Here is a 24,382-nt window from a genome sequence, read left to right on the forward strand (position 1 = left end):
GTCTTTCTAAGCCGAGGTTTTTTCTCTTCTCCAGCGATGGTTCTGTGAGCAATCTCAGCTTTCCTTTCCTTTCCCCTGGACTCGCGGCAGCTCCCCACCACTCGCAGGTTTATCACTCACCGCAGCTGCACGCAAGCCGGGTTCCCTCCCTCCCTCCGTATCTCTGGGTCCCCTCCCGCTTTTATCTTCCCCAGTTCGCACCCAAGCACTTATGAGGTGTCCTTCCCAGTGTACTCTGCCTCTTTTCCCAAACTCCTGTGGCTCAGTGTCCTACGACTTCAGGCCTTCTCTGAAAGAGGAGTGAAGGCAAAATGTACGGAGCTCCTTACTTCTCCGCCATCTTGCCTCCCACAATGCTTTCTTTTGATCCCGTGCTTTTGTGTGGCAACAGTAGAGTATGTTCACCCAATTCCCACCCCATTGACTCCACCCCCAGTCTCCCATCCCAACCCATTCAATTCCCTACATTTAGGCTGCTGCCAATTACCATTTAACACTGTGCTTGTTTGTGTGATTGTTTTTCTTTGTGTCCACCCCATTCCATTTATTTGCATTGCTTGCCCTGTGGGGATTTGAATTTTGATGATTGTTTAGAAAAGGTGGCAAGGATCATCAGGCATTTTTTCCAAAATCACAGTATAGGGAACATGATTGAGAAGTGGAGCAGTGGGGATACATGTAAGAGAGAATAGACTTTTGGAATTGAATCAATAGCTTACATTTTTGCTTGGTAAATGCCCCCAGGGGGACAAAAGGTGTATCTCAAAATATAGTCAACATTTAATAGGAACAAGTTCTTCAGATCAGTGTTTTTATAACAAAATGTGTAAATGTAGAAGAAAAAATAGTACAATACCTAGGGAAAGTTTAGATCCAGGCATAGGGAACATCATTTTTCAATGAAGAGTCTTGAAAATCTGTATAACTGAGATGAGAATTCAAACATTCCTAACCACTTAGAAGAAAGAAAATTGTGAAAAGACAAAAGTAGAACCAAAGCAATCCAAGAACTAAACTCATAATATACATTTCTCAAGAAACCCTCACAGAAATTGTCTAAGCCTATAGAGATGGTGCTCCTGCCATCTTTTGTATTGGAGGACAACTTTTCTGCTCATAATTTTTGCTTTTCATTGCTATCATCTTCTAAAGTATCAGAATCATTCTCATACATAGAGAGAGACCTCCCAGATCGTTCTTCAAAAATTTCTTCATTCTTGACAATTAATTTTTGCCTATAGAAAAAAGAACATGTATCACTATAGACTCAAGGGTAGAAAGAAGGGGATTTAGGATATCTGAGGGGAGAGAAATGTGGTTTCATTCCTTCACTGGGGCAGTTACACACATTACTTGTAGTAGGTTCTTTTTTAAATGTTTATTTAGAGAGAGAGACAGAGAGAGAGAGAGAGTACCAAGCAGGCTCCATGTTATCAGCACAGAGACTGATGTGGGGCTCGATCCCATGAACCATGAGATCATGACCTAAACCAACTGAGTCAGATGCTCAATCAACTGAGCCACCAAGGCACCCTGTACTTGCAGTGGTTTTGAATTTAATGAGAAATGATATTTAGGTTACCAAATTCTTAAATGAGGAATATTCTGCTGAGGGGAAACAGAGAATGCCATCCGCAAATATGCCACCTGCATATTGATCACTTTAAATTAAAGTTACTTAAGCAACAGCCAGTGCAAGAAAGGCATTCTGATCACCTTTGTTCTCCTGAAAGCAGTAAATACATTTCTCATGTGAATATACCTTCCCCACATATATATATGTGAATATACCAGAAGGTAAAGAGATATCCTTATCACCAGAAATTTAAGGCTGAGAAGTCTGTATAAAAAAACCTGGGTGGCTTAGTTGGTTGAGCGTCCAACTTTGGTTCAGGTCATGATCTTGTGGTTTGTGAGTTCAAGGCTCACATTGGGCTTGCTACTGTCAGCACAGAGCCCACTTCAGATCCCCTCTTCCTCTCCCCTACCTGTGCTCTCTCTCAAAAATAAATAAAACATTAAAAAAACACAACAACTCTGTTACTTACTTAGTAATTTACTACCCCAAGCCCAAACTTCTGTGTCTTGAAAATTCTTTACAAATTTATTGTTTCTTTGTCTAAAAGGTATAACTGCCTGCTTTGTTCACTTCTTTGAGTCTCATATTTTGCTCAGCTCCTAATACATACAAAATTAGTTTTTTTCCCTATTAATCTGTCTTATGTCAATTTAACTATTAGACAAGTCAAAGAATAGACAAAAAGGGAAAAGTTTTACTACCAAATCAATACAATGAATAACTTCCCTTTATTAAAGTATCCACCAAAATTTATCTCAATGATTTATTTTATTTTATTAAATTTTTTTATGTTTTATTTATTTCTGAGAGAGAGAGATAGAGAGAGAGCACGTAAGCATGAGCAGGGGAGGGTCAGAGAGAGAGGGAGATACAGAATCTGAAACAGGCTCTGAGCCAGTTGTCAAAACAGAGCCCAATGCAGGGTTCAAACCCACCAACTGTGAGATCATGACCTGAGCTGAAGTCAGACGCTTAACTGACTGAGCCATCCAGGCTCCCCTATCTCAATGATTTAAAATGCATCTTCAGGTAACAGTATTATTTCTGACCTAAAGTTGACTTCCACAGGAACTAAATGCAGCTGTATCTAAGTGTAAACTACTGACACCTAAACCCATAACCCCTCAGGGGACATGGTAAAAACCCAGAACTCACATGGGTTATTATAATAGCTTCCAATCATTCATTATTTAAATATTTATTTATTAAATATCTCTTAGGGATTTCAACTGTGTGACATTCTGGAAAAGGTGAAACTACAGAGACAGTGAAAAGATCGGTAATTGCCAGGAATTGGGAGGGGAAGCAAAAAATGAATAGGTGGTGGGCAGAGACCTCAAACACCTTCAGATAGGGACATCTGGGTGGCTTAGTCAATTGAGTGTCCGACTTTGGTTCAGGTCATGATCTCACAGTTCATGAGTTGGAGTGCTGTTGGAGTGGAGCCTGCTTCAGATCCTCTGCCACTCCCCTCTCTCTGCCCCTCCCCTGCTTACTCTCTCTGTCTCTCTCAAAACGAATTAATTAATTAGAAAATAAAGATCCTCAGATAAATTTCATGTGCTGTTTTGCATAAATACTAAGATGTAATAAGGGAGAGGGGTCTAGACATATGTCCAGCACCACTTCAGATGAACGGTCTGTCCTTATCAGGTGACTTCTGTGGCCAGGCTGTAAGTGACTAACTCCCTCCTGGAAGTGCCTGTGCCTTGACTTTATTAAGAAATACCTGGGTTCATCTTCATATCTATTCCTCATTCAAGCTCCCTCCCATTTTCTAAAGATAACTCAGCCATGTCTTTTTGAGCAGCATCATTCACACCTTAGATGAATGTTTTCATCTGTCAGAAGCTGTATGGTGTATTTAAACTTTTCTTCAGTCTCGGCAAGCTTGGTATGGAGCATTTTCTCCAGATTTCCCACTGTAGCTTTCTGAAAGACACGTAAATTTTAATAGCTCACTTTCTCAAACCAGGGTCATCCAGAGCAAAGCTACATGGCAGAACTGTACAGAGCCCTGGATTCCTCTGTACAACTCCTACCCCCACTCCAGCCAGGACTCACCTCTCTCTGGAGTTCCATCTGGGTTTGGTAGAGGGTTGTGTTAAGTGATTCTAGGATAACAGACTGTGCATTCAACTCTTCCTCCATGATCTGTTTAAGAAGACAACAATGTCTATCTATTTGTTCTCTTCTGCAGGTGCTACTGGACTAAAATGTGAAGCATCAACTTTAGCTACTCCTTTTCCTACACTGTTCAGTCACTATGTCCTCTTATTTCTATCTCCTTTATGTCTTGCCCATCTATACCCTCATCTGCAGACTCAACTGTGCTGTTCCAGAGCCAGCTCTCACTAGAGCTCCCATGGGTTGTCACAATAGCTACCAATCATTAATTTATTAAACGAATATTTATTAAATATCTATTCCAGATTCCAACTATATGACATTCAGGAAAATGCAAAACTATAGAGATAGTAAAAAGATCAGCTGTTGCCAGGGATTGGGAAGGGAAGCAAGGGATAAATAGGTAGAAGACAGAGGACTTTTAGGTAAAGAAACTATTCTGTATGATATTGCAGTGGTGGGTACATGGCATGATGCATTTGATAAAACCTATAGAATGCATAACACAGAGTGAGCCCTAATGTAAACTATGGACTTTAATAAAAAATGATGTATCAATATTGGTTCATCAACTGTAACAAATGTACCCCACTAGTGCAAGATGTTAATAACAGAGTATATTGTATGCTTGTGTGGGGGAGGATATGGGGAATCTCTCCACTTTATGTTTAATTTTCCAGTAAACCTAACATTGATCTAAAAAATAGTCTTTTAAAAAGTTGTTTTGAGAGAGAGAGCATGCTAGTAGGGGAGAGGGGTAGAGAGAGACAGAATCTTTTTTTTTTTTTTCAAATAGTTTACTGTCAAGTTGGTTTCCATATAACACCCAGTGCTCATCCCCACAAGTGCCCTCCTCCATGCCCATTACCCCCCTTCCCCTCTCCTCCATACCCATCAGTCCTCAGTTTGTTCTCAACATTCAAGAGTCAGAGAGAGAATTTTTTAATCAGGCTCTATGCTCAGCACAGAGGCTGATGAGGGGCCCAATCCCATGACTCTGAGATCATGACCTGAGCAGAAATCAAGAGTCAGATGCTCAACCGACTGAGCCACCCAGGCACCCCTTAAAGATAGTCTTTTAATTAGGAAAAAAAACCTACTACTATAGGCACTAGGAGTATTATGATGAATAAGAAAACTATAATTTCTACTCTTATGGAGATATACTCTAGTGAAGGGTGTGTAAAAAATTAAATAAAAGTCAATAAAATAATTACAATAATAAATTAAAAACCAACCAAGGATAAAGATGGAAGATGCAATGTAAGTATGGAGAAGGGGCAAATGTAGAATCTATGTTAGATAAATGCTGAAGAGACAATAAAAATGAGCCAGATGGCTCTCTGCTTTCAGGTGTCAGCCTCATTTAACTCCTACATGTCTTCAGAACTCTTCCGATGGAATAAGCATTTTCTAAAGATGTATAAACTAGAGAAGTACCATCTCTTGTTGTATCTGCATTGTGCAAAGCACTGTACTAGGTCATTTAGCATTCTTCTGTTCACTTATTCATTAAAAAAAATGAATTGATATTTACTGAATGCCTGTCATGTGCCAGGTACTGTTCTAGAAACTGGAGATTAGTGGTAGGGAAAACAGACAAAAATCTCTGCTTTCATTGAGTTTATAAGGTTAGACAGTCATATCTGTGTAGAGGAGCACCTGGGTGGCTCAGTTAGTTGAGCATCTAATTCTTGATTTTAGCTCAGGTCTTGATTTCATGGTTTGGTGAGATTAAGCCCCACATCAGGCTCTGCACTGAGTATGGAGCCTGCTTAAGATTCTCTCTCTCCTCTTTTTTCTGCCCCTCTCCCCTGCTTATGTGTGCTCGCTTGCTCTTGCTCTCTCTTAAAATAAATAAATAAACTTTAAAAATCTGTATAGAAAAATAAAACAAGGAAATGGAAGTGTTGGGGTAGGTTGTTAAGCCTTTAAATAGAGTGGCCCCTCAGAAATGGCATTTGAACAAAACCAGAAAGAGGTAAGGAAATTAGTTGTGTGTATATCTCGGAAAGAGCTTTCCAAGAAGAGAGAATGTCAAGTGCAAAGACCCCAAGTAAAGGATCCTTGCTTGTTAAAGAAACAGCAAGAAGTCTAGTGCCATTGTGGTGGCATGATGAAGGGGAAGAAATAGAAGGAGATAAGGTTAGGGGAAGGAACCATGAGCACAGAGCAGGTAGAAGAATCCTGAGGCTCAACACAGGACTGGGAATAGTTATAGTCCCACCAAGCAGAGTACACAAGAGTATTGTGCAGACTACTCAGAAGGGTATTATCTTTGTAGGGGGAAAAATTAGCCTTAGACTAAAGACTACTTTAACTTAACTGCATCCCAGAACAAAACCCAACAATATTTAAAGAAATACAAAAATATTCAGCACCCAACAAGGTAAACTTCACAATGGCAGGCATCCAACAAAAAATTACTAGGCATGCAAACAAGTGAGAAAATAAGACCACAAATGAGAAGCAAAATCTATTAATAGAAACAGAACCAGAAAGGAATGATAGAATTAGTAGACAAGCTCATCAAAACTGCTATTATAATGCACTGGGTCTTCCTCTACCATGAAGGACATTGCAGTTTGTTGACTCAACAATGCTCTAAAATATTATTCCATGATTTTATAATGCCTAGTCTTTTCCTAAACATGCCCATTCTGGATACAACTGTAAGAAGAACCAGAAGGCAGTTCATGGGTTTGAACAGTTTCCCTTCAGGTATCTCCTACATGGAAGTGCCATAATTTGTCCCAGAAGAACAGAATTATTTGAGGAAGCTGTTGGAGGTGAGGTATGTTTGGAATATTAAGGAGAGGTTTGGGATTAGAGGTCCTAGGGTCAGTATTGTACTTTTTAGAGCTTAAGGGAAGAATTTGGAATTTTACAAGTCAAGACTCTTTTGTGGTTTGAGCCTTACTAGAAATGGAAGGCATTTGATACTGGACATCACACAGCGTATTGCTCATATATTTGCTCAAATTGCTCTAAAAATATACGAAGGCTCTGCTTTACAAATGGCTTTGTATTATAGTTCTAACATTCTTTTTGACTTGTTGAATCCAGCAAATTTAGGTTTAGGTCTTCCTTTTGTTTTATTTATTTATTTATTTAATTTTTGCTTTGGAAAATTATCATAAATCCCATTTTATTGAGGGTGTATAATTTTACTGGTGCATTTGGAAGATGCTAACTCCGCAAGAAGACTCAAAGAGCTTACCTGTTTGGTCTTTCTCAGTTCCTCTATTTGCAAGGTGTCCTTTTCGTGTTGTTTCAGTAGCTCCTAAAAACAATTTTATTTGGAAAAAGGTCATCACTGCAGTTGCTGGCACTCTTTCAGAGAATTGAGAAAGCCAGAATAGGATCCCAGAATGTAATATTCACCAAAGTTTAGATATTGGTGTAATGAAGCCTGCATTTAAATTGTTGAAGGTAAATTTTGAAAATCTTACTTATGTGCAATTTTACCATATCAACAAATATATATATTTAAATTCAAGTTAGTTAACATACAGTATAGTCTTGGTTTCAGGAGTAGAACCCAGTGATCCATCTCTTACATAAAACACCCAGTGCTCATCCCAACAAGTGCCCTCCTTAATGCCCATCCCCCATTTAACCCATTCCCACACCTACCTCCACTCCAGCAACCCTCAGTTTGTTCTCTATGTTTAAGAGTCTCTTAAGATTTGCCTCCCTCTCTGTTTTTATCTTATTTTTCTTTCCCTTCCCCTATGTACACCGTACACACACATACAAAAATTCAGAATGGATGAAAGACTTATATGTGAGACAGGAAACCATCAAAATCCTACAGGAAAAAGCAGGCAGCAATCTCTTTGATCTCAGCTGTAGCAACTTCTTACGTGACATGTCTCCAGAGGCAAGAGAAATAAAAGCAAAAATGAACAATTGGGACCTCATCAAAATAAAAAGCTTCTGCACAGCAAAGGAAACAATCAATAAAATAAAAAAGGCAACGGATGGAATGGGAGAAGATATTTGCAAATGATGTATCAGATAAAGAGTTAGTATCCAAAATCTATAAAGAACTCACCAAATTGAACACTCAAAAAACAAATAACCCAGAGAAGATCATAATTTCAGACTTTAAGCTGTATTACAAAGCTGTAATCATTAAGACTGTATGGTATTGGCACAAAAACAGACACACAGATCAATGGAAAAGAATAGAAAACCCAGAAATGGACCCACAGATATATAGCCAACTAATCTTTGACAAAGCAGGAAAGAGTATCCAATGGAAAAAAGACAGTCCCTTCAGCTGATGGTGCTGCATGGACAGTGACATGCAAAAGAATTAACCTGGACCACTTTCTTTCACCATATCACATCAATAAATATTAAAAAGAAACTATATTTTCATCAAAGACTTTGTTGTTATGTACAGATTTAATATTATTGAATATTCATTTCTCCATAGATTTATCTTTATACTCAGTGCAATCTCAGTCAGAATACCAGCAAGCTTTCTTGACAAACTAATTCTGAAATTTATATAGAAATGTAGGTGATACAGGGGCACCTGGGTAGCTCAGATTTTGGTCACGATCTCACAGTTCATGGGATTTGGCCCTGCGCTGGGCTCTGTGCTGACAGTTCGGAGTCTGCCTGGGATTCTCTCTCTCTCTCTCTCTCTCACTCTCTCTCTCTCTGTCTCTCTCTCTGTCCCTTTCCCACTTGGGCTTTCTTTCTCTCTCTCTCTCTCAAACATAAATAAGTAAACTTAAAAAAGAAAAAGAAATGTAAATGATATAGAAGAGCCAAAACAACCTTGAAAGACAAGAGCAAAGCTAGATTTTTACTCCCTGATTTCAAGCTACAATAATTAAGACAATGGTTGTCTTGGCCTAGGTATGGACAAATAATTCAATGGAACAGAATGGAGAGTCCACTCCTCTTCATCCCCCACCCTCCAAATACAGCAAAGGCATTAAGGTAACTCAATGGAGAATGGAAAGTTTTTTTTCTACAAATCATGCTCAAACAACTAGATACTTCTACAGAAAAAAAGTGACCTATGACCTCTATCTCACTCCATATATAAAAGTTATTCAAAATGGATCATCAAATCAGAAAAACTAAAATTAAAGCTTTTTAAAAAAATAGAATATCTTTGTATCCTTGGACTAGGCAATGATTTCATAGAAAGGACACAAAAAGCTGTAACTTTCCAAAAAAGGAAAAAATTAATAATTTGGCTTTCAACAAAATAAAAAACTTCTGCACATCAGAAGACAACATGAGAAAAATGAAAAGGCAAACCACAGACTAGGAGACAGTATCTGTAACACATATATCTGACAAGGAACTTGTACCCATATTATGTAAAGGACTTCTACATATCAATAATAAAAAAGATAAGTTTTTTCAAACAGCAAAAGACTTAAACAAGCATGTCACAAAAGAAGACATATAAATTGTCTGATAAGCATGTAAAAAATTGCCCAACAAAATAGTAAAACTGTAATGAAATACAACTTCATACCCATTGGAAGGGTCAAAATTAAAAGAATGGCAATATTAATTGTTGATGAGGAGCAGCAACTGGAATTCTCATGTATTTAAAGTGCAATAATAAAATGATACAACTACTGTGGAAAATAGCTTGGTAATTTCTTATAAAGTTAAACCTATAACTACCCTAGAGACCAATAGTAATACTGCTAGGTATACACCCCAAAGAAATGAAAGATTGTGTCTATAGAAATACTTGTACAGGGGTGGTTACAAAAGCCTTATTTGTAAAATAGAAAGGACAAAAAATGGAAACAACCCAAACCTCCAAAAACAGGAAAATGGTAAACACATTGTGTGATATTCCTATAAAGGAATACTACTGGGCAATAAAAAGTAAGAAATTACTGATATTAACAAATAGATAAATTTCACATTGTATTGAGGAAAAAGAAGCTATATACAAAAGAGCATATACTACATGATTACATTTATATGAAATTTAAAAAACAGGTGAAACTAATCTATGATGGTAGGAATCAAAACAGTGGTTGTCTTGGGGCAAGTTTTGAGGGAGATGGGGCTTAACTGGAAAAGAACACGGGAGTGATTTCTGGGTTGCTGAAATGCTCTAGATTTTTTTTTTAAAATTTACATCCAAGTTAGTTGCATATAGTGCAATATGATTTCAGGAGTAGAATCCAGTGATTCATTTCCTACCAATGACACCCAGTGCTCGTCCCAACAAGTGTCTTCCTTAATGCCCCTTGCCCATTTAGCCCACCCCTCACCCCAATCCCCTCCAGCAACCCTCAGTTTGTTCTCTGTATTTAAGAGTCTCTTATGTTTTTTCCCCGTCCCTGTTTTTATATTATTTTTGCTTCCTTTCTCTTCTGTTCATCTGTTTTGTATCTTAAATTCCACATATGAGTGAAGTCATATGATATTTGTCTTTCTCTAATGTCACTTAGCATAATACATTCTAGTTCCATCCACATTGTTGCAAATGGCAAGATTTCATTCTTTTTGATTGCCGAGTCATACTCCATTGTACATATATACCACATAATCTTTATCCAGTCATCATCTGTTGATGGACATTTGGGCCCTTTCCATACTTTGGCTATTGTCAATAGAACTGCAATAAACAATGAAGTGCATGTGCCCCTTGGAAACAATCAATGCTCTAGAGTTTTATTTGGGTATTGGTTACATGGATGTGTACAATTGTCAAAATTCATCAAACTGTATACTTAAGATCTGTACATCTTGCTAAGTGTAAACTATGCTTCATGAGAGAGACAGAGAGAGTACCATTTACAGATTCACAGTCAGCATCATTGGAGAATAAATAGAAGAGAAGAAAGGATGCATGTAGATGATCAAGTCTTCCCCATTAGAGGAATTGCTACCTTTTATTCAGATGTCTGAGCTCTCTAGACCCCAGAATAACTAGACACACTGCAGAGCATGCCCCATATCCACATTACTGTTTTTGCTCAGTTATAGTGAGTGCCAGAAATGGGCTTTAATTGGTGAAATTAGTGGCTTTTTAATTAGCATGATGGTTGGAAATGGGCCCTTAAAAATGGAATATTGAAGTTAGATACTATTTTAGAAACACTGTCCACACTTTGCAGGAAAAAAGTACAGGAATCTAACAAAGCCTATAGCCTGCACACTCAGGGATGGTGTCTAAGGTTCGATCTCTAAATGGTCCTTGTCTGCTTAGGATGAGCTCTGGCTGCCGATGCTGACAACAGTGGTTACAGAATCCTACCCTGTCCTGCCATTGCACATACCTCTGATGAGTCTGTCATGTATCTCAAAGTTTAGAGAGCTGGTGGTATAACCACTTGTGGACTATTATTTGCTAATAATGCATGTTTATTTAGTTAATGTCTGTATGTCTGAGATCTGCTTTCACTATGACCTGGCATCAGTATCAAGGTTGTGGGGGAGTGATTAATAGGAGTAGCTAACTCTTACCCCCTCTAACTTTTTTTTTCTTTCAATGTTTATTTATTTATTTTTGAGAGACAAAGACAGAGGGTGAGTCGTGGAGGGGCAGAGAGAGACACACACAGAATCTGAAGCAGGTTCCAGGCTCTGAGCTGTCAGCACAGAGCCCGACTAGGGACTCGAACTCACCAACTGTAAGATCACGACCTGAGCCTAAGTCAGATGCTTAACTGACTGAGCCACCTAGGAGCCCCTACCACCTCTAACTTTTAGGTAGTTCCTCGTAATTACTAAGAGCTGTACATGACCAAATTTGCTAAGCTTAGTTTGCTACACTACCCTTTCTTTACAGCTACAGTCAAGGATGAGGAGGACATTCAGAGATTGAGGTTTTGACAAAATAGGGAATTTCAGGTTTTGTATGTGTTTAGCATTCTATTATTTCCCACTGATTTCAGTTTTCATTGCACAGTGACCGTGTGGTAAGACCATCTAGATAAAGGACAGCAAGACTGCCAGTCTACTTGCATATATTTCCAGGAAAGCTGGGAAAGGAAGAATATGCCCATAAAGACAAAAAGCTCACCTAATTACAGAGGGACACTTGGGAACCGAATGTCCCACCTAGGCCGCATGTTCAATCACTCATGTGCTTTGGGCTAAGTTACCTCTTTCTCTCGACTGAAGTTCTCAAAGACAGTACTGTAGGAGTCATTTATTTTCTTCTTTTCTTCAACTGACTCTAACTCAAACTTTTTTGTCATATTATGTTCTGTGGGAGAAGAAATTACATATATGAGTAAGTGTGGGGAAAGCAGACGCGGAGAGAAACTCAGAATATCTGAAGATAATAAAAATTCCAGACTGGGTCAAACTCAAGTTCCTTTCAGCCTGATGTTCAGCCTCTGATGCTCACCTAGAAATGCTTGGGAGTCAGGTGAACATGGTGGTGGTTTTCAGTAATATCAGCCATATAGTTTTCCCCTGATGTCTCTGATTTTTGTGTGTGTACATGGTTAATATTTTAGATCTGTTGCTTATTATTTTGTCCATTCCTTCTGCTGAAGTAACTACTATGTTTTCTTGGATATTCTTACCTTAAAACATAGCTCTTGGCTAATGTGACTTTTCCAGCAATAAAATTTATTCTGTACTTAGCCCTGGAGTAGAGGTAGGCTTAAACTGCTTATGGTGCAGGCAAACTTGCCAACAGAGCCCCAGTATCAAAAAGGAGAAAGGAGGGGTGAGGGGCTGACACAAATTTCTTCTTCAGCTTCATGGTGCTGGGAATGATAGGGAAGCCACCCGTAGTGGGCTGAGCTACACTATACGCAGGTAAAGTCTGCTTTTTCAAGATTGGGTGTAATATCTTAACTTAGATTTTGACAATATGGGATGGGTGTAGTATGGGTGGCCAGGAGTCTGGAAGAAGACCTGGTTATGCTATACCAGGGTTCTAAGTAAAGCCTCAGATAGGTGCAACTCCTCATTCCTTTCCTCAGCCTTAATCGCAGGGTCTTCATGCTGCCTTCCTGCAGTCAAGAGCTCCCACCACGGTAGGAATGGCCTTGAGATTTAACTTTCCCAGAGAGTTTCTGCATTTAAATGAGTAATTTGTTGAAATCAAGCAAGTCTGGTATGAACTGAAGTGAGGTAGGATGTGGTACAGGTTTGTAGAGGCTCCACTCCTACCTCAACCAGTCCTCTAGGTCAGGGAGCAAAGTCTGCATAAATTCCACTCTCCTTTTTCCACTTAGGAAGATGTTTGCTGACGGTAGGAGGCTCATCCATAAAATAATTTTTTAAAAGTAGGCTCTACTCCTGGTGTGGAACCCAACATGGGGCTTGAACTCACAACCTTGAGATCAAGACCTGAGCTGAGATCAAGGGTTGGACACTTAACTGACTGAGCCACCCAGAGCCTCCATAAAACACTTTCTATGATCCAAACTCTGTGCTAAGTGTTGGAAATAGTAAAAATATATAATCGTATAAAAATGTATCAAATCAACACATTACACTCTTTAAACATATGCAGTGTTATATGTTAATTGTGTCTGAAAACTTGAGATCCTCTGGGGGGATATGGGAATACAGAGGCTCTCAGGATGATTGTGTTGTCACTCTCCCAACAAGTGAATATTTGAAACTCTAATTCAAGAACATTTTTCTGGAACTTTGGGGTCACTTGTATCCAGGTAACAAGTCAACACTCCTACAGATGCCAGAGCTTGTTTCAGACCATGACAGCTAAACTTGGAATCAGAGAGCTTTGGGAGCTACGGGCTTACACCCTCAAATAGCTGAGTTTTAGAAAAGACTCCACCCGTGTCCACTCCACTTTCTCGAAAACTCCATGAACCTTTGATTCAAGAATCCAGCCCTGTGTCCATCATCCTTGGTGAATCTAAGGCTGACGTTCTCAAGCTAAGACCAAACTTAATGGCAGTTTTTTGGGTACATGTGCCATCAAAAAGACAGAAGCTCTTGCACTCACTTTGCTGTAGGAGGATCTTTTCCCGCTCCAACTTCTCATCCTTCTCCCATTCTGCCTTCTTCTTCAACCACTTATCTTCCATTTCATCATAAATGCTGTCCTGTGGGGGCACAAAGGCACCATGAAAAGAGTCCTGAAAAAGGCTGAACACTGGCTCCAAGCACAGCACTGGGCCTTTTAAAGCTTCCCTCACTGGAATGCTTGCTGAGAGTCCCTCTGTGGGTGGTTGGTGGGAGTAAATTCTAGCCCAGGTCACCCTAGGGCCTGCAGAACTCTGAAAGTCAAAGGCAAGTTCTGCACGGTGTTTGTTTGGAACAGTTTGGAACTGGGTTTCCTTTAAAGACAGGTAGGACGCCCCTGCTGCAGATTCACAAGTCAGCTTCCTCTGAATCATGAATCACTCAATAGTAGTGAAGAAACAAGGGAAAGGCCTAGTAGTCAATTTGAACACTTAGAAAACAATGGTATGTTTTTCAGAGAGTGTCTATTTTTAACTCAGCAAATCTAACTTCCCTTGTGGGTGAGGTTAAAAAAGCTTAACCTGATGCCAATCCTATCGGTTGGTTCAGACTTCAAGGGGGTGGGACCCAAGGAGAAGAAAGGCTTAGGACCTGGATGCTGCTAGTAAGGTCTCAGGACCCTAACCTCCTTTTTTTCTCCCAGGTTAGCAGCATAACTCACATTGGGGCTAGACATCAGAGCTCATTTGTAATTGTTTGGGGCCATTTAGGTAAAGGTTCTCTTTTATCATCTTTAAGACTGGGTGGGCAGTTCAGTTTCCACAGAGGTCAAACTCTCTGGAGAGGCACAGACTGATGCAAACATAAGGGGCAGCTTACCTTCTCACCAGCCTGATGCTTCTCCTAGGCTTTGCTCTAAGATGTTGTCCCTGACTGTATCAAGATACATCTTGAAAAATGAGTTTTAGATACAATTTTGAAATTGAAACTGTGGATGGCAAATAGAATTTCAGAGGAGGTGCTGGTGCTTACCTTGGTTTCCTCCTTTAAGAGGATGGTCGATTGTCTTTGTTTGAGACCGAGTTGTGTCCCAGGACCCTGAACTTTTGATGCTAAAACCTAGAAAGTCCTGGGCAAACCACAACTAGCTGGTCACCAATAGGATGGGGATTTGCTGCCTTCGCCTGTTCATTCCTCGTCTCCTACTCTCTCATCCCACTAGGAAGAAATCATGGCCTGTTTCCCCAGCCTCCCTCAAATTAGCTGACTCAATGAATGAGTTATATTCTGAGATGGCTAGAGCACCCCAGGCCCAGCTCGTGGGGGTGCAATGAGAGCCTTTTTGGATGGCAGTTTGGCCAAATGTATCAAAGGCCTTTAAAACATTTATCTCTTTTGGCCTAGCACTCTATTAAAATCAAAGATGTTACAAAGTACAAATACTAACAGCAGGTTGTCTTGGGGTGGTAATTCTCTTTTGTCATTGTTGTAGTTGGTTTTTGTATTTCCATTTAGTAGAAAACCATGAACAGGTATTACTTTTGTAATTATACACATATTTGTCAGTGGACTTCGTTAGGGTCTCGGTGACTGACTTGTCACACATGGAAGCCACCACAGTCTGCAGGCCACTCTTCTCCCTGGATGTGCTTAGTGCCGCCTGGATCGAAGGATGCTGGGAATCTCAGGAAATTATTTTCTGGCCAAGAGCTATAGATTCAGCTTGATGTCATCAGCCAGGAATGAGCCTTGCCTCTCTTACTCTCATAATCCACCAAGGAGCTCTGAATCTCACCTGGTACATATGAAACATATTCTTCAAGTACTTATATTCCTTTCCCATCTCATCTGGACAAAAGGAAAACAACAGGGTCATCGTTATTCCTCTAAAATGAAAGTTTCATATTCAAGTGTGAGCTCTCCTGTACTCTTCCTTCACCTCCAACTCATCCTCTAGGTGTTAAAACCATGTTGTAACTCAGGAATCATACTGGGGGCTTTTTAGAAATCCAGATGCCTGTCCTCCTATCCCTACTCCCCACCCAGCCAAACCCACTGAATTGAGGTCTCAGGGGAGAGGCCCAGTGCCTGTGGATAATATGCTTCCCAAGTGATTCTGATGCACACCAAATGTGAGAACTAATCCCTGGGGGTAAGCCTATATCCGTGGGGGAAAGAGGAGCAAAACTCTGTAGTATGCATCTGCTTCTCTCTTTTTAAAGCAGTTTTATTTATTTTCTATTATTTATTTTTGAGAGAGAGAGAGAGACAGCGTACACGCAAGGGGAGGGGGCAGAGAGAGGGGGAGGGAGAGGATCCAAATCAGGCTCTGTGCTGTCATTACAGAACCTGACATGGGACTCAAACCCACAAACCGTGAGATCATGACCGGAGCCAAAGTTGGACGCTTAACCACCCAGGCACCCCTGCTTCTCTCTTTTTAAAGCAATGTTTTCAGCGTACGTTGATTTTGAAAATGACACATGTTTTCTTTAGAAAATTGGAAAATCAGCAAGCTATAGATATCCTCTTTTTAAAAAGTAAGGCAAAGTAAAGGGAGATTATAGAATTTCTCCTTCTCCCTGTGGAGATTAGTCTGTAATCTCAAAATCTCCAAGGCAAATAATGGGATAAGTGGCCAACAGAACTCTTACGCATTATAAAGCCATATAAATCATAGTGTGTCCATTATAATAGAATAAAACACCACCATTTTACAGATGATGTAACTTGCTAAATTACAATAGTATTATATTTGTAGAATTAAAAAATATTTTTAAAAAGTGCTTTCACATTCTTATCTCTCTGATAAAGGCAGGTATTATTGTCTTTAATTCTTAGGCAGAATAAATGAGACTCAAGGAGATTAAGAACTTGCTCAGATCCTAACACTTGGTTGCAGGCCAGTCTATCTCTTGGGCATAGGAGGGACATTGGTGATGCGGTTTTCCTCTTTTCAGTATTTCTCAGTCACTGCCTGTCTCTGAGCTTTAGGAGGACATCTGGAGAGCATAGCCACAGCCCATCCATGGCCACGGGAGTTCCTTGTTCCTAGACCCCCATGGTCAGTCTCCCACCCTTCACCATAGTCATTCTCCCCAGTTCAGACCATACCTAGTTTTTCTTGGGCAGCCAGCTTCTCTGCCTTCAGTGTTGCTTTGTAGCTGTTTTCCAACTGACTGAGCTCTGCTGCATGAGCCTCTTTGAGCTCCCTGTGAGACCCCGGGAGAAGTCCACAATCAGTGAAAAGAAGTCCAGAGCTGAGCTGTTACACTCAGTTGATCCTACCTTTCCCCCCTCACACAGGAAGCTGTGGGTAGCCTGCAGAGCCCTCACTTCCTGACTCATTCTCCTGGCATCCACCCAGAAAAAGGTGAGGACCTGTTTTTGCCATTATTGCAGAGAGAGGGAGACACAGAATCTGAAGCAGGCTCCAGGCTCCGAGCTATCAGCACAGAGCTTGATGTGGGGCTCAAACCCACAAACTGTGAGATCATGACCTGAGCCGAAGTCAGATGCTTAACTGACTGAGCCACTTAGGTGCCGCAACCAACCATTATTTTGAATGGAGCCGGTGGGGCCCATAGACTCCCTGCTAACAGCACAGTATTTGTTTATGGCTGTCTTGGGAAACTGTAGGCTGCATTAGCATCCAGGATAATTTGAGAGCCCAGGGTCTCTTTAGCCTCCATTCCAGGAGGCAGAAGCTGGCAGTGTTCAAGATGAATGTTAAAATGAAAGCCTGTATGAGCTGTCAAGCCAAGAGAAGACATGGAGGAACATTAAGTGCCTAATATTTAAGCTACTAAAACCAGTCCATAAAGCCTATGTACTATACAATTCCAACTATATGATATTCTGGAAAAAGCACAGCTGTAGAGACAGTAAAAAGATCCATGGTTGCCAAGGGTTAGTGGGAAGGGAGGGATGAATGGGCAGAGTACAAAGGATTTTCAGGGAGGTGAAACTACTCTGTATGATACAGTAATGGTGGACACATGTCATTATACATTTGTCAAAACCCATAGGATGTATAACACCAACAGTGAACTGTAATGTAAACTATGGACTTCAGGTGATAATAATTTATCAGTGTAGGTTCATCAATTGTAACAAATGTATCACAGTAGTGCAGGATGTTAATGATTATTTAGGTTGTGCAGGTGTGGGGTCAGGCTGTCTGTGGGAATTCTTTGTACTTTATGCTCTATTTTACTGTGAACCTAAAACTGCTCTAAAAATAATGAAAGCTATTATATAACAAATATATTATTTATTATAATTTTTTGAAAGCAAGTCTGTGACTCAATGAGGTGTACTCGTTGAGTGTACTCTGCTGGGACTTCTGAGGCTGCTCTGGTGCCCAGCAAGTAGCCTGGAAGGAGGCTTTGAGGTTTCCTCACCCACACAGGCAACACATTTCCTCTTACTTCCCCTTGGCTTGTCTTTGTGATTTTGGCTTCTGCTCCTCCCATACCTTCTTCCCATTCTGCCCAGGTCCTGGGAGTAGCCAGGGAGAGTAGAGATGACTGGACAAAAAAGAGGAAGAGAAAGAGTGGGAGGAAGTGAAGAGGCAGAGGAAATGGGAGGAGGAGCCTGGGCTGAAAACAACAGTTGTTTGTCACAGAAATTTCATAGAGAACGAAAACTGGCTCTCCTCAGCAATCAACAGAAAGGAAGATTATACTTGAAATGAAGTAATTGGATCAGAAAGTGCAAAACCAGGAATGACCTTCTCTGTGCTACATTTTGGTGGCTTCAAATCAAACAATCCTGTCCATTTCCCCCATCCCTGCCTACCCAGCTCCATTTGGCACTGTCTGAAATCCCAGTGAAATAAAACCTTGCAGGGAAGCAGGAGTCTTAGGGCCTTCAGCACACAGGGGCTTGTGCTAGAAAGCGTACCTGTTCTTGTTTTCGAAGTTCTGCCGCATCTCAGCACAGCGGAGATCCATTTCATCAGAGAGCTGGAAGCAACGTGGCATTAATGATATAGGATCGAGGACCCCACTCTCACTGCAGTCTGCAATTTCTGAGAAGCCTTCCTGTTCATGGGGAGTGCTCTACTCCCCACACTCTCCTCTTTGTGTTCTGCGGTCCCAGAGAGCACATCACTACAGGCAATGGAGCAATCCCTGCCTTGGTCTATTGCTGTTTGGTATGTGATCAGTTCATAATGTTGGTGCACAGAAACCATCTGTTTCACTAATTGGTTTTACGGGCAGGTCTGGTCTCTTTGCTGGACAGTAATCTCTTTCTAAGATCTTGGCCTTTAGATTTCTTTAATATGTAATTCAATTAAGTAATCATCTATTGAGCAAAGAGGTTGGCCTGGAAGAGCCAAAGAGGCCTAAGACTCAAACCCTACACCTTCAGTGAACTTAAAATCTGGTGTTAATAAATTCTCTTTGTCAGAAAAGTGTGTTACCACAGGCAAAATTTGCTGATTTCCAGGTGACCTTCCATTTTTAACACATCAGATTCTCTGGTTGGTGTCTCAGGAGGAAAGGACACTTTCAGACTAGTCAGCACCTGCTGCCAACTGAGACAAAAGGGTTCAGGGTTCTCTCTGTCCCTCTCTGACTACTCACCAGCAGCCAGCACCACAGCTGGGTCTTCCACAGGGTCACACAAGAGTTTGGGACATTCACAGGTGAGAGAACTTTAAGTATCACAATATGAGGTCCCTGCATGGAAATAATCTCTAAATAGGACTTTAGCAGGGCCAATGATTCAGTGAATTAAAATGTGCATGTTGCCCAATAATCCACCATTGATGACTGATCTCACAGAACTTATGTAATTTCCTGAGCCTTAATTTCCTATCTGTAGAAGTAGACCACAAACCTGGCAGGGTTTTCAGATAAATATAGTAATGAATCAACAGTAGGGGAGGTCTCAGTGTGAGTCACAAGCCTGGTCACTGTAGGATTCAGACACATCTGGGGCATGTCAGAGAGTGAGGGGAGGGCCTGCAGGATTTCAATAACAACAGGCAAGTAGAGTGTGGGGGGAAGCTGTTTCTGAGCATTGCTCTGGTTTTTTGCTCCAGCTCAGGCCAGCAGGCATCCCTGCCTGACGTGAGGAAGAAGAAACTGTGATAAAACAGAGGGTAAATCTAAAGGAGGTGTCACCAAAATCCCCGGGAAACACAGAGAGTATAAATTGACCTCAGCAAATTCTGAACTGGGCTTTGCAATTTTAGCAGCACCAGGAAGTGGGTACTGAAAGGTTCTGGGTGCATTAACTGCACTATTGCCATTAGGAAGAGCCTCAGCACCCTCTGAAGTTTAACTCTCCACAGCAAGCCTGACGTGAAATGGCCACACCTCTGGTATGGTGAGGTCAGTAGCAATGAACACACTGCAGGCACCTGAAGAACTCCAAGAAATTGAGTTAGGCTTTGAGGATAGATTTAAGTTCTTGCAGTTATAGATGAGGATGGAATCAGAGAAATCCTACTGTGTAGCCATGGTCCTATCTTCAGAGCTGTCACCTAGATAACATGGCTCCTGTGAGTAAAGTGCTTGGCATCTTGCCTGGAACATAGCAGGCGATCTAAAAAAAAACAAAAAACAGTCTTTCCCCTACCCATAGAGATGTCAGCTAACTCAAGAATCACTCACCAATTTCTGGGCAGAATGATGGTCTCTGTTCATTTGCTCAATGATCACTGTCAACTCTGAGATCTGCTCTTGTAGGTCAGTAATGATATCAGTCCTACGGGATAAGGAATTCTTCTATCATCCTCAGAGCTTCCATTCTGTGCCAGTCAGGTACCTCCCTGTATGTGACTATCTCTGGCTTGGTAAGAGTCAGGCCATGTTCGGCAACTGCTCCATTATCATGGGGTTCAGGAGAGGGGTGGAAGGGTAGTCTGGGAGAAGGAATTAGGCAGCAGGGTGAATTGAACCCCAGACTCAGCCCTTTTGGGTAAGCTAGCCTGAAGTGGGGGGTGTGAGTAGGTGGAGGAGTGGATTGGTTACCTGTTGTATACAAGGGAAAGAGGAATATGTCAAAGATCTATCAGGGTTTGACCTTGATTCAGTAATGACTGTTGAAATGGAGGAGGAATAATTCAGAGTATTAGGAAATGGGAAAGGTGGGAGATGGATTGATGCTGACAGGGATTGATAGACAAGGAATGGTCCAGACACAAGACAAAGAGGGGATTTCAGAGCATGGCTTTCAGAATAGATAACAATTTTCTGTGTTTCTGGGTCTGGAGCCTCCATGATGTCTATAAGTTATTTAGCACTATTTGGTTGAGCTGGAGTAGACAGGGCAGTAGGCAGTGATGTGTGCAGTGAGAGAGAGATGGTCCTCCATTCAACAAGGTGAGGAAACAAGAGAGGATGTAAGAGGAGACAGGGGGAGAGAAGCATGAATGAGATCTAGGAAGTAGAATGGAAAGGATGTGGGAGTTGACTTTACATGGTATCGGAGGATAGAGTCGGTAGGGCCTGAATGACAGAGGATGGATGTACTGTGCTCAACTAGGGTAGACTCAGCTAGAATATTCCATGCTGTGCCTCCCAGAAGCACGAGCTCAGGGACATCTTTTGGCATAATGAGAAAGGGATGCATACTCAGTCCCCCCCCCAAACCCTGACTTTCCTCTTACTTTATATCCTCCAAATTCAGACTATTTTATGAATATTTCATCTGTTCATCACCTCTAAGAATAATTGCTTTCCTTTAGTACAAATTATACTATACCCAATCACTTTTCAGATCAGCTGCCTGACCTGACCTTCATCTTGTCTCAAATGGAATCAGGGCAGAAAGGTGAGTGTGGAGAGGAGCAGCACAGGGATGAGGAGAGAAGCGACTTTATAGCACCTTCAGAACAGAGACCCTGTGCATTGGGCATGGAAGTTAGGAGCTTCTCCTTAAGGCCAGGCCAAGCCCAACAGGGATAGCTCTGAGGAGCCAGATTAGGCCCAAGGGAATTACCTGGAAATTTTGACTCTGTCCATGATCTCTGATGGCGACCCCTTTTTCTTATCAAACATTTCATCTCCCAAGGTGACAGAAATCTGCTCCCTGTTTCGAATGAGGCGATAGCCAGGTGACACGTTTATCACTTCCTGGGCATCAAGGTGGAAGGTAAGATAATGTTGCAGAGTTGGAGTGCAGAGATTCCTCCAAATCTTCCACTAGAGTGCTACCCACATCTTAAACACAGAGACATGAGGTGGGATTCCAGAGCCCAAGTCCTCCTGTGCACTTCTCCAGTTACCACTTACCCTCATACCTCCAGCCCAGATTTCTCTCCTGAGATCCAGTGTCAAGACTCATACAGTTCCTGGATGTTCCCAAGACTTCTCGAGCTCAACATGTGCAGCCCTAAGTGCTGACATCCCACTTGGCACTCTGCCCCAAGCCTTGTGTCTTATCTGCATTCTCCACATGACCAGAGGCCAGAAGGCAGTCCGACGCCATGAAAATTGCTCAGTTTTGGGAATTAGGCCTGAGTTCAAACCCTGGTTCTGCCCCTAAGTATAGTTATTCAACATCTGTGTGCCTCAGTTTCCTCATCAGAAAATTAGGATAACTCTTTCTCAAAGGGTTTTTATGAAGAAACCCAAAATAACACGAGAAAGTGTCGAGCACAGTTATGAAATAGACCAGGGTAAGATTGTGCCTTCTAGACTTGTGCAGGACACCCCTATGGCACCACAAGCCCTGTCATTGTTATTGCCTAAATGCACACCAGCTTCCTCTTCTCCTCCCTACACTTCTGACCCTGGAACAGCCTAAGGCCACCCTCATCTTTCTCTTTGGTTTTGGCCATACCTGCCCAGCTGGCCTTCCTGCCTTCATTCTGGCTCCCCTAAACTTCATCATCCTTTCCGTCTGGAGGGCAATTACATTTTGTTTGTTTATTTTTTTTTCCTGACTATTACGGAAATGCATCATCCTTGTTTAAGGGGAAAAAAAGAAATTAGGTAAAAGCAGGTAGTAAAAAGCACCAGTATTATCCCATCAGACAAAGTTTAATGTTTTTTTCTAGAATGTAAATCTTACCTGGTGCTGTGCCTGTATCAGACCCATGAAGGCTCCCAGACACCAGAAGGATTAGGCCCAAACTCCTAGGCAGCTATCTAGATCCTCCTAGGTTTAGTCCCCATCCCTTTCTCCAGCGTGGTCCTGGCCCCGCCCCCTCAAGTGCCCTGTTGTTCCTCCCCCAGCATTTGTGGGTTCCCCTGTGTGGCGGTGGGATTCTGGCACGTGGACATGAGCTGTACCCTGGCCTGGAGTGTCTGGTTTCCTTGGCACATTCTTCTTGCCATACACAAGGTAGTAGAGAGTGGAAATTATACGCCCTCTTTGGGGTCTGGCTCAGCTGAGTTCAAGTCCTTTTTCTGCAACTTACCAGCTACGTTATATGCAATAACGATAGCCCCTCCTCATAGGATCGTTGCAAAGATCCAATGAGGCAGGTACATGTGAAAGGCCTGTGTCTGCACTCAATAAATGTTAGTCCCTTTGTCCCCTTCATGTTTTTACTCACATAAGGTAATCTATTGCTCTCCTCTTGTTTTCCTAAATGGGTTTTCACTCTGCAACAGAAAGGCATGTTCAGAAAGCAATCAGGGAATAAAGAGAAGTTCAAAGCTTCTCTTTGCTTATCTGTATTTGCTTATCTCACTGCTTATCTGTAAAAAGTGACATTACCAGGATGATCTCTGAGGCCCCTTTCAGCTCTGAAATATTCTACTCAGGAACTAAGGAATGTTCAACGATCCCGAGATCATTGGTATACAGATTGTGATAAAAAGGCAGGAAGTAAAAAAGTGGGGAATTGACTAGTTATGCCTATTAGAACCACTCCTAAAATAAGGGTCAAGAGTCCCAGACTGAGAATCCAAAGGGCCCTCCTGCGGTGCATAATCTCAGATGCACACACTAGTGACATTAACGTTGTCTGCACAAAAGCCTTTCTTATTTGTATCAGAAATTAGTGATAGGAAACCAGAAATGGTCAGTATTGTAGATTCAGGATAAGTAAATGGTTAATCCTGGTCATAATGAGTTGCTGTTTTCAGGTGTAGAAATGTGAACATATCAGGTATCCAAATATCAAGTGTATTTGTAAGAAACCTCACCTGGAAGGTTGAAAAGATTGGAATAAGAGTAATCAGCTTCTGATGTGCTGACAAGAAGACTAGTTCGGCTTAGGTATATGAAGCTAAGGCCTTTCCCCTCTGCCTCAACACACACTCACATACAATCAGGCAACTGCTGTGAAGAGAGACAACCAAAAACTGATGTAGGAGTTCCATTTTCTCCATGATCAAAACAACCACAATATCTTTAAGGGTTGTGGAGTGGTTACCAGGGTGAGGTTGTTCCAAAGTCAGCTGGGTATGGGGTGTGGGGTTGGGAGGATTTTTCTTGGTGGAGGCAGTTCCACCTTGGCTAATAAAGTCTGGGTTTGATCCCACATCTCCCATCCCCAAATGAGGCCTCCAGAGAGGCACTGAAGACTCCCTTGAGAAAACCAGCCCAAGGATTTGGCTACTGCAGATACTATTATTTTAACTGGGGAAGACATCACTCTGTGTGTTAAAAAATGGGCATGAGTACACAGTATACTTTGATAATACAATGGGATTCATATGTAATTTAAAAGATTCAAAACCACTTAAAACACAACTCCGTTCTTATCAACCATTTGCTCCCATTCAAAACCAGAAACTCTTTACAATGCTGATTTTGTTTACTTCCTCTGAATTTAGGAAAGCCTTGGGATGATGGTGGTGGGATAGTGGG

At 41.4% G+C, this 24,382-nt stretch overlaps 1 protein-coding gene across 1 annotated transcript in view; it reads right to left on the reverse strand.

Moving 5' to 3' along the window:
* Window positions 1-814: 814 nt before the first annotated feature.
* FLACC1 (flagellum associated containing coiled-coil domains 1) overlaps window positions 815-24,382 on the reverse strand; it is a 38,508-nt gene continuing 14,940 nt past the window's right edge. The window contains exons 4-15 of the mRNA XM_077747603.1: window positions 23,121-23,169; window positions 21,560-21,693; window positions 20,230-20,323; window positions 18,509-18,570; window positions 16,718-16,815; window positions 15,399-15,451; window positions 13,644-13,743; window positions 11,815-11,918; window positions 6,927-6,989; window positions 3,644-3,733; window positions 3,402-3,511; window positions 815-1,235 (exon numbers count right to left, since the gene is read on the reverse strand). Of these exons, the coding sequence (XP_077603729.1) occupies window positions 1,115-1,235; window positions 3,402-3,511; window positions 3,644-3,733; window positions 6,927-6,989; window positions 11,815-11,918; window positions 13,644-13,743; window positions 15,399-15,451; window positions 16,718-16,815; window positions 18,509-18,570; window positions 20,230-20,323; window positions 21,560-21,693; window positions 23,121-23,169 (1,078 nt within the window). The 3' untranslated portion in view covers window positions 815-1,114. The remainder of the gene's footprint in view (window positions 1,236-3,401; window positions 3,512-3,643; window positions 3,734-6,926; window positions 6,990-11,814; window positions 11,919-13,643; window positions 13,744-15,398; window positions 15,452-16,717; window positions 16,816-18,508; window positions 18,571-20,229; window positions 20,324-21,559; window positions 21,694-23,120; window positions 23,170-24,382) is intronic.

This window comes from Crocuta crocuta, unplaced genomic scaffold, assembly GCF_008692635.1.
Source record: "Crocuta crocuta isolate KB4526 unplaced genomic scaffold, BGI_CrCroc_1.0 scaffold159, whole genome shotgun sequence".
NCBI classification, from domain to species: Eukaryota; Metazoa; Chordata; class Mammalia; order Carnivora; family Hyaenidae; genus Crocuta; species Crocuta crocuta.